The 10,956-nt window shown below is 39.5% G+C and overlaps 1 protein-coding gene across 4 annotated transcripts in view; it reads left to right on the top strand.

Moving 5' to 3' along the window:
* Positions 1 to 2,555: 2,555 nt before the first annotated feature.
* The window catches only part of ARMC3 (armadillo repeat containing 3), a 101,511-nt gene continuing 93,110 nt past the window's right edge, over positions 2,556 to 10,956 (top strand). For 2 of the 4 annotated variants that reach the window (XM_032243885.1, XM_032243884.1), the window contains exons 1-2: positions 2,556 to 3,312; positions 7,011 to 7,059. In XM_032243885.1, the coding sequence (XP_032099776.1) occupies positions 7,012 to 7,059 (48 nt within the window). In that variant the 5' untranslated portion in view covers positions 2,556 to 3,312; position 7,011. The remainder of the gene's footprint in view (positions 3,313 to 7,010; positions 7,060 to 10,956) is intronic. The other 2 variants (XM_032243882.1, XM_032243886.1) reach the window with 2 other exon arrangements.

Raw genomic sequence — 10,956 nt, 5'->3', positions numbered from 1 at the left:
AGTCTATAAAACAAGAATTAAAACAGTAGTTTAAATTATCTCATAGAAACACATCACAACTTGTTGTAACACTGTAATTTCAGGATAGGCTGGTGTGATGTATTGGCACGGAACATGGCTATAAAAGTCAAGCAGAACTTAGTTCAATTCTGTTTTTACCATTTACTATAGAGTGACCTTCTGCTAATTATCCTGTACTTCATTCAGACCTCACAGGATTATGGTGAGGATTTAATGACACACTTTAACCACTTCATCATTGCCTGTCTCATAGTGAATATTAAAAAAACTTTAGTTGCCTGAAGAATATTTAGAAACAGCCTAGGTGGGGAGACATACATATAAACAAATACATTACAATATCATGTGAAAGTAACAGAAATAGAGCAAGTGCAAGGTACAGCTAGAGCAATGAATGAGAAATGCTTCACTCTGAAGAAACAGAGAGACTTTTTGGGGGAAATAACCACTAAGTTAAAATCTGAAAGATGAATAAGTGGTCTTCAGGCTGATTAGGGGAAGGAAGGACACAAAATGTCATGGTGTACTTGGAGAGTGCTGAGCAGTTTGCTATATTTTTGAACAATGAGAGAAGCTATTTTAGTAGAAAACAGTTAGTCAGAAGAAGAGAGATCTTGAGTGTCAATGTAAGAATCTTGTTGCATTTCATCATTTATGTGTTAGAGCTGTTGGAGCCAGCAAGGACACAGACAAATTAAATTTGCATCTTAGAAAGATTACTTTGATTGTCTTGGAGAAGACGAATTGAAGATTGGATGAGTCTAGAGTATGGGAGACGAGCCAGAAGGTTTGTTAGATGAATTCAGGTAAAGCACGGTGACTTTCTATACTTGGGCTATGGGAAGGAAAAGGTGAAAATAAATTCAAGAAACTTTTAGGGGAATCCAATAACTAACTGTATGAGAAGGAGAGTAAGTCTAGGATGCCTGTAAGGCTTGGTGGTCTGTTTAGGTAGACCACCTGTTGGTAACCCTAGATAAATGGAAAAACATGTCTATACTGGGAAAATAATGAGTTTAGGTGGGTAGCGTTGATGACCGAAGTGCCTGTGGGTATCCAGGTGGAACTGTGCAGCAAGCAGAAGGGCATATGGGTCTAGAGTTCGGTATCAGAGTCTGAGGGGGAGCTAAAGATGTGTAATAGTTGAAGTCACAAATATAAATAAGATTGCCTAGAAAAGGCATATTGTGTAAAAAGAGAGCAAGGGACAGATGCCTGGGAAATTTCAACATTTAAGATGCTGCAAAAAAATCGTAACAGGGCATACGTTCCTGTAATCCCAGCTATTCAGGAGACTGAGTCAGGAGGATTCCTTGAGGCCAGAAGTTTAAGACAAGGCGGGGCAATATAGAGAGACCCTGTTTTATAGAAAAGGTCTTAAAGCATGGCCATAAAAGAAAGTAGGAGGAGGATCGAGGATCAAGAGCAAGTAGTATCGAAACCAAGAAAAGAGTTTCAAGAATGAGGTGCCATTGAGTGTTACATGCAGCAGAAACGTCAAGCAAGATGAGGACTAAGAAGCATCCAATGGATATGGATAGTTTTAGTGCTGGGATGAAAACAGGTCACTATAGTCTGCACAGTAAATGGAAAGTTAAAAATGTTTAAGTATCTAATGCTGGTGACTTTTTTTGAAAAGTCATGACCAAGAAGAGAAAGAGAGCAATAGAATAATGGTTACAAGGAGCAACAAGATCAAAGGGATTTTCTTTGTTTTTGATTTTTAGATGAGGCATGGGAGAGACTTCACCCTAATTATATACTGACAGGAAAAAACATGGAAGAGAGGGAGAGGCGCAGGATACAGGTGTGTATTATTCAAGGTCCACTCATATAACACTCGATGATGCTTTATTCTTGAAACTCCTTCTTTGGTTTTCTTGATACAGTTTGGTCTTAATCCTTCTCTTACTTCCATGACCATTACTTAAGATCTTTTCTATACAGAAATCACACCAGATATTAGACCATGGAAAACTGAATAGAAACAGTCATTTTTATAAAGCTGTTTATCAGGCAATTTAAAAGGTGAGGAGAGAAGATATGATATATAAAAGTAGCAATTATAAGAAGCATCTATCATTTCTTAGGACTGGGAGGCCAGTAGGAGATGGAATTTGCAAAGTCTAAGAGGAGAAGGAGAGACTTTTTGCTAAAGGCAATCAAAAGTATTTTATGAAGTTGGCATTTGAGCTAGGCTTAATTAAGTGGAAATGAAAGAATATTCCAGGTGTGGCACATGACCTGGGAAATAGAAGCTACTTTGTAAATATTTGTTGAAAAATGAAATGATGAATAGATGAGCAAAAAATCTAGAGGAAAGTGTGGAAACTGTGGGGAACAGTCAGTTCAGCTGGCGCTTGGGCGGTGGAAAGTGGTTGAAAATGAGGTTGCACGGATGCAACAGAGATGGAGCAGACAGTCTTAAATACCAGGCCAATGTGTTGAAAGTTTATCTTAGGAAGCCACCGACATTTGAGTAGGGAAGTGACAAGACAGGAACAACGATTTCTGGAAGGCTGATTTGCCTGTGATATGTACGAAGCACTGGAAAGAGTGAGGAGCTGAAGTCATCAGCCAGAAGGCCAAAAAATGACGAGCTCGATTGAAGTGACAGTACGAATATAAGAAAGGGAACACGCAGGAAACAAAATGTAAACCGCCACGAGGTGGTTGAAGTGATGACTGTGGTTACAGGGCATGGGAAGAAGAAGGGAAATTGAAGCTCCTTCGGGGTCTAGGCGATTGGAAGACTGGCCAGAAGAGGAAAGGAAGAGGAAGACGACGGGGCTTTGAAAGGTCATGAGAAGTTCTGTGGGAACGGATTGGACATCCTAGTGCAGGGAAATTTGGCAGTGCAGGTCTGCAGCTCAGCGGAGTCTGAGCAGGAGGTGATTAACGTGGGTTTCATCTGCACAGAGATTCTGGCTGACGCCTGTATTTAGAAGAATGCAATAGTATTTGCATATTTAAACCCACAGCCAGTCCTCGGGCCAGAAACTGAGGCTGAACTGCCTCCTGATTTACAGCTTCCACCCCCAGTTTCCACTCTCTCCGAAAGCACTGGACTCAGGTAGTCGAGGGTGCACTTCGCTCCTCCGACAGTGACCGCTGCCCCAGCGGGACAATGGGCGCCTCGGCAGCCCCGAGTGCTCCCAGGGCCCAGGCGCGCAGGCGCAGCGCGGCGTCGCCTAGCAACCAAGCACAACAAGGGACTGGAGGTTCGTGCCAGTGATGTCTGCGGTGTCTGCTGAGCTTGCGTAGCAGCTACTTGGTGGGATCTCCTGGCAGGTAAAGGTAACCCCGCGGGATGAGGAGATCCAGGGCAGAGGCCTGAGAAAAACCTGGGAAAGGAGAAGGTGCCATGCGGGCGCAGACTGCTCGGGTCAGTGAGGCAGCAACCTTGCTGGGCGTTGTGGGTTTCTGTCCCGCGACCGCAGAGTCAGACGGGGATTGGGGTGGGTTTCGTAAGCATCCAATTACCTCCCATTCAACAGGTGACAAAACTGAGACCCCGGGTAGGGGGATCTGAGGTGAGATCAAGTTGGATTCCATTACTTGACCATGAGCAACTCAAGAAGTGGCCTCGATTTCTCGAGCCCTCCTCCTCTTTAAATCTTTTCAAAGCAGAACTTATTAGAAAATGTTTAAAATCATAGGCTGAACATTCATGAAGAAGAAATACAAAGGACCAATCAACTCATGAAAAAAATGGCTTTCATAGACAAGAAGATACATTTTTAGAGCAGACTTATTTGCATATCCAATGCCTTGAAATTTTCACCCAGTTAATTTTCTGTTAGAAATTTATCCTAAAGAAATAGTTGGAGATATGGATGAAAATTTTATGTCCAAGGATGTTCTCTGCAGCCTTGTCCATATTTCCAGAAAATTACAAATTTCAACAATCAGAGACTGGCTAGATAGCTAATGGATTTTAAAATATTTGAAATGGCATGTTATGCTGATCCACTGGAGATGATTGAAGCAATAAAGGGAAAGTGAGACTTCATGAATTTATTTGTTAATATCCCAGCACTTTGGGAGGCCGAGGCAGGCGGATCACAAGGTCAGGAAATTGAGACCATCCTGGCCAATGTGGTGAAACCTCATTTCCACTAAAAATACAAAAAATTTAGCTGGGTGTGGTGATGCACGTCTGTAGTCCCAGCTACTAGGGAGGCTGAGGCAGGAGAATTGCTTGAACCCAGGAGGCGGAGATTGCAGTGAGTCGAGATCACACCACTGTACTACAGCCTGGGCAAAAGTGCGACACTCCATCTCAAAAAAGAAAAAAAGGTGTAGTAGAAATATGAACCCAGGAAGGGAAGGTGAGAGTAGGGGACAGAAATTCAGGCAGGTTGTTAAAAGCACTTTAGAAAACTTGCGATGTCGGGGCAGTATTGGGAGTTTGGGAGGCACTTTAGTAGGCCGAGGCAGGTGGACTCAGGAGTTGAAGATAAACCTGGCCAACGTGGGGAAACCCATCTCTACTGAAAATACAAAAGTTAGCTGGGCGTGGTAGTGGATGCCTGTGATCCCAGCTACTCAGGAGAATGAGGCAGGAGACTCACCTAAACCTGGGAGGCAGAGGTTGCAGTGAGCCAAGATCAGGCCACTGTCCAGCCTGGGCAACAAAGTGAGACTGTCAAAAAAAGAAAAGAAAGGAAGAAAACATATAAAAAAGGAACTACATAGAAATAGTATTGATCTCTCTAAGCTTATCTTTGGATGATTTTTATTTTATTCATTGTGCTCTTTGTTTTCTCTGCAATGAAATGCACTACCCTTACAAGAATCATCTCCTTTGCTCATTGCCACTGGCCTATGTCAGCTTTTCAGTCCCTCCTCCATTAACTATTATACCTAATATAGTGATAAAACGCACAGGCTTTCTCTTTTTTGGAGACAGAATCTCTCTCTGTCACCAAGGATGGAGTGCAATGTCGCAATCTTGGCTCACTGCAACCTCCGTCTCCCAGGTTCAAGTGATTCTCCTGTCTCGGCCTCCCCAGTAGCTGGGACTATAGGCATACACTGCCACTCCCAGCTAATTTTTTGTATTTTTAGTATAGATGGGGTTTCACCATATTGTTCATGCTGGTCTCGAACTCCTGACCTCAAGTGATCCACCTGACTCAGTCTCCTTAAGTGCTGGGATTATAGGAGTGAGCCACTATGCCCAGCCATGATAAAACACATACACTTTTAACTTCCTTCTTTAGCTTAAGAGATGCTCTATCATTGCAGTACTGTCCGTGCAGGTCTTCTAACCTCTGCACTATGCAACTGCTTAAAAACACTATCCTGAAGTGGGAAAAATTAGTTCCTAGGTGAAAATCAGATGATTTAAAACAACTTTATGCAGGTGTAATTTAATTGCTTCCTGAATATTATTCATAAGGAATTCTTTTATAAATCAAAGGCTGCTCTGTCTTGAAATTGGTTATAGAGTGCTATAAACTCATTATTTTTTCCTAGAGATTAATTGTAGGAGAGATTCTCATTTGCCCAGAAGAGTTTCTGCATGTCTGGCTGAAATATTATAGGCAAAAGGTCTAGGGCCTGTTCACTTTTCAAGTACCTAAGGAAGATGTTTGAGATTTGAAAAAAAAAATGCTTATATTGGCACTAAAATATGAAAAGAAAACTGAAAAATTAATGTTAATTAAATGTTTTATTAATATAAATTTTTATTACATTTGAAAACAATTTTCTCATTTTACAAGAATTTCCAGGTGTATGTACTGATTGCTGAGTAATTTCAAATACGAATTTCAAAAGGTTTTATGATGCAAATGACATTTAATAGGTGATGCAGGAGCATTTTTAACATTTTAATATATTGGCTACAATGTCAGTAAACTTGCCCAGGCTCTCAAAAATCTTAAAAGTAGTGTGTTCTGAAGTTAGAGACCTGGAAAAGATGGCTTTCAGAAGTATCTAGGAGTTTCTATGAAGATGTGGCTTTTTAATGTATGTGATAAATGCTGGCCAGTATCTCTAATGCTAGGAGTTGCTTTTCACCCTTGACATGCAGTCTGAGCTAACGCTGACGTTGTAGATTCTCCCCAAGGATTTCTATTGAGACAATGGTAATTTCCCTAAGGCTGCGATATACAGTTTAAGATTGCTCTGATGCCGAACATAATTCCACAAACCTCATTGGAGAAAACTCGATAGATTTCTTGGGTTATTCTGATAGACATTAACATCTCGAAAACTTCTTTGACCCCTTGCTGGGTTACTCCTCTGTAGTATGTTAACTATGTATAAGTACCATTCCTTTCACTTTTTCCACACAGACACAGATATATGAGGACGAGTGGAAAGGAAGTAACCTCAGTTTCCCCAGAATGCATCTCTTCGGATTCTTAATTGCCTTTTTATTGAGCTGCGGCTTATATGAGAGAAAACCTTCTGTTATCCAGGGCAAGGACACATGTTGATTCAGATCTGGCAGATTTTGTATACCATTTACGAGATCATCACTCCTAGGAAAAATGGAGTCAATGAGTTTCATAAATATCAAATGCCAATTATGTATCACACACTGTTGTAGGTGTTTGGGATAGCTCAGTACAAGAAAATAGACAAAAATGTCTGCCTTTGTGGCACAAATATTCTTGCAGGTCCCAGATGAAGTTGAATTTTGTCTCTTAAGCCCATCATAAGCAAGCCATAAAAATGGTAAATGATTTCTTGTTGTGTAAGTAAAAGTTATGCCACTAATATATTCACCTCCTTTCCAAACTGAAGGCCAGAACTAACACTCAACAATCTTATCAATAAGTTTCCTTAAAATTGCAGAGTTTGAATTTGGGGCGTAGGTGACATATTTTTACATGTGTGATAGTTTCTACATGTCTTGCATTGTGTTTTAGGAGGTAAAAATTTAAAGGAGAAAATAAACCTCCTCCCAAGGGCAGAGGTAATTGAAAGGTATATATGCAAATGTCACTTTAATCATATATTACATCCTTTTCCAGGATGGGTAAAAAGATAAAGAAGGAAGTAGAGCCTCCTCCTAAGGATGTGGTAAGTTTCTGATTTGAATACTAGTGGCACTTTAACAACTAGTTATAAAAATAAATTGTTCACACAGTTTGGCATGTACCAGTATATACATGAATACACGGTGGCAGAAGTCCAAAGTCTGACTAATGATAAGATTAGTCAGAGAAATCTAACATTATATAAACAAACATTTACAACATTGTCATTATATAATTAGCACAATTAGAGAGTAATTATTAGCTTTTCCAGTATGTAGATGGCATGTTTATAGCCTAGTTAATGAATAAATAGTTTGGGTTGTTTTTTAAAAATACTTTCCATTTACAATTGCCAGCCTCTCATTTATGCTAATTAATCAAGTGAATTTTCAAAAATAACTGGAAGTTCTGCTATAGTTAGTAGATATGTGTATAAAGTTGTCTGGTGATGACCATTGCACATCAGAAGTCCTATTCTTTTCAGTTCTATCGAGAGACGACTCTGGGATCATCATCTTTATTCCAAATGCTAAGTAATTCATTCCCCATATAGAAAGCTCTCCTCTCTCTTTAAAAACATGATTTTATCTTCTCTCTTTAAAGTTTATCAATTATTGAGAGATTGTATTAAAAATAAAAAATGATCTTTGACAATTTTCAGTTTAGCAACTTATTTTGAAACAGACATTTGATGTAATTTCCTTCAGATAAAAGAGGAATAGGAAAAAAAAAATAGTGAAGTCCACAGACTCACAGCAATTTCAAATTTGAAGGAAATTGGGCTAATGGCAGAAATCTGCCCCCAGCCTTGGGAGCTTCCTGATTAAGACCCTGGGGTCCTTGAGCCAGCTCTGCCCCTCACCAACTGTGATATTGTGGCCAATTTGCCAAATTTGGCCAAGTTATTTCAGTTTTTCTTTAGCTCCTAAATGGGAATTGTATTATCCAACTCATTGCTGTTGTTGCATGAATTAAAACAAAATAAGTTATGTAAAGGTCTTAGTGCCTGACACGTAGCACTTGGAAAATAAGATCTATTATCATGAGAATCCTCTGGACTCTGCCTCTGACACACACACACACACACACACACCACCACCACCACCACCCCCATGCCTCTGTGGAACAAAATCTATAGAAGTGCCTGTCTTCCTGGGTCCAGGAAGGCTTTGCAGAGGTGGACCTCTGATGTTTCATCATTCTGGCTACTTCTCTTAGGACATATTCCTAAAATGTTACAGATTCTCTAGTTTTCTTCATTGCATCTAAGATTTGTATTATCCTCCCTTTTGCCACCAAACAGCATTATTGGCATCTTATTTGCAAAAACATATTCTGATTAAAATTAGAATTAAGGGGCTTATAAACAATAGATGTATGTGTCCAATACACTTTCTATAACTTCCTAATGTCTTCCTGGTATTGTCCTCTGGACGCCAATCCTTGGGGATGTAATGGAGAACTTGAGAAACACAGTCCTAGCATTAACAAAATAGAACTGTTGCTCCCTCAGCTCACAACAGCCTTGGAGGTAGTCAACGGTGTGTGTGACATTGACCAATGGTCCTCACTTTTCCTTGCCTTTCCCAGGAGACTTCCATCCTTCTACTGACTATAGAACTGACAGAGGGGTATTAAAATAACATCTAAGCCCTTTTCTACAGTAAATGTTCTCATACTTCAAAGCAATATGCCACAATTTACAGTATCTTAACCTGAAACTTATTCTGGAGTATACTTCTAAAGTCAGTAAAAGTTTGTTCTACACACTGTAAATGAAAACCAGATTTAAAGAGAAATATAACTACTTAAAATAAACTTTTCTCTGTCAACTAACGTTAATTTGCTTCTTACATGTTTCCTAGAAACGTTGGTTGTAAAGACTTTAATTTTTATAATCTCTTCTCTATGCGTTAAAATAAGTAATAAAAACAGCAATAAAAGTATTGGTAATAGGATTAGAACAAAAGCTCCCTTTAAGATTCTCATTTGTTGTAACATTAACATATGCAGATATGGTATTGATTTATATTTCCTTCTTATAAGAGGCGCTAGCTAAGAGATGCCTACATATGGATAAGATATGGCTTGATCAACCAATACAACTATTTTCTTCCTTTCCAAATCATTTTCCCAAATCATTTCCATGTTTAGCCAAAAGGTTGTTTGTGATGCTTTAATAAAAGGAAAACTTACTTATATATGGTCAGATCTGAGTTTGCAAGCATGGAAATTATATTCTTTTAATATTTCAGAGGTGATTGAGCTTCAGTGAATAAAGGCACAAGATCTAAACTCCTAAGAGACTATGACCTGGTCCTGGCATGGTAACAATTAAATATCAAGTTAACGGGACATTTATGTTAATGGGTCAGGACTTTCTTTCCTTAGTTAAATACACACAGGAAGCTAAGCAGGGAATATTGAATCAGAACAATGGAAAATAGTAGAACACGCCCCTCAGCTGCAAAACCAAATCCAATTCCTGGGAAGATGGTGAGGTCTCCTGGGGCTCGTTTTCCTGGACCTCCTTTATCTCAGAATTCAACCTTTCATTCTTTGTCATAAACTGACAACACTACTATGGACTTTTAAAAATGAATAAATGGCTGTGACTGCTATATTGGACAGCACAGAATCAGAACATTTTTATCATTGAAGTTCCATTGGACAGCACTATTCTAGACAGTATTATTCCTTAACAGAGACATAAACATATCTCTAGAAGCATATGGCCACTCAAATTGACTGGGCTTAAAATTCAAAGCTTAGCCAAAATGCTTCCATTTTCTTGCATTCTTTTTGTAAATAATTTTCTCATTTATTTTACACAGAGCATGAAATTATAATTTCTCAACAAGCTTGTTGGTGACTGTGACTTCCTCACGGAAAAGTAGATGGGATATGTAATGACAGCACAGTATTATTTATTTAATCATGTGGCACTCTGTTATAGCTATCAATTTATTCTCAGTGCCCTTTTTAATTAAAAATTACTATAACGGTGCAGGCTCTATAGGAGAAACAAATGTCATGCGAAGTTTCTCTACTATCTACCAAATGCCGGTATTTCTCCTCCTTTGAGAGCCCATTGGACTGTAACTCGTACAGTCTCAAGCTCCCCTTTAAGCTTCTCATACCCCATTTACCTTTTTCTTTTTTTTTTTTTCTTTTTTTGTGATAGGATCTTGCTCTGTCTCTCATGCTGGAGTGTGGTGGCACAATCATGGCTCACTGCAGCCTCCGCCTCCTGGGCTCAAGTGATTCTCCCCACTCAGCCTCTTGACTAGCTGGGACTAAAGGTACACACCAGTATACCTGGCTAATTTTTGTATTTTCTGTAGAGACAGGGTCTCACTGTGTTGCCCAGGCTGGTCTCAAACTCCTAGGCTCCAGAGATCTTCCCACCCAGACCTCCCAAAGGGCTGGGATTACAAGCATGACCCACTGCATCTGGTCTTTAAAATTAGTTTTAATTATTATAGATTCACATTTAAATAACCACATGTGACTTAAAAATTTACTAAAGCTTATGTTTAAATGTATTTTTGTGTACTCTACCCACTTCTCTGTGACATGTTATTCTGTGGCAATTATAACATACCCATGCTTAACCACAGTATCTTTAGTCACACGTTTACATAATCAGCTTTAAAAATATAGAAACATGAGAGGTCTCTGGGGTGAAGTTTCCATGAGGGAAGGGAAATCTGTTTTGGATGGGGGTTGGTGGGGAAGATGGCCAGCTGGGAGGTGAGGGAAAGTGCCTTATGTGGTGAAGATGATGTAAGGCTATAGTTCTTAGGAGTTTGCAGGGCAATCAAGGAGCTTTATGAAGGTAGGCTGGGAACTGTGGAGCCTCTCCCCACTGAAATGTACTCCAATGTACTTTTGCATATAATTTCAGGTACACAATGTACCCTCAAGCCTACTGCTAGCT

This window comes from Sapajus apella, unplaced genomic scaffold (genome assembly GCF_009761245.1).
Source record: "Sapajus apella isolate SASKATOON/1434 unplaced genomic scaffold, GSC_monkey_1.0 scaffold53, whole genome shotgun sequence".
Lineage (NCBI taxonomy): Eukaryota > Metazoa > Chordata > Mammalia > Primates > Cebidae > Sapajus > Sapajus apella.
The sequence above is the reverse complement of the archived record's forward strand: the minus strand, read 5'-3'. Positions and strand labels throughout refer to the sequence as shown.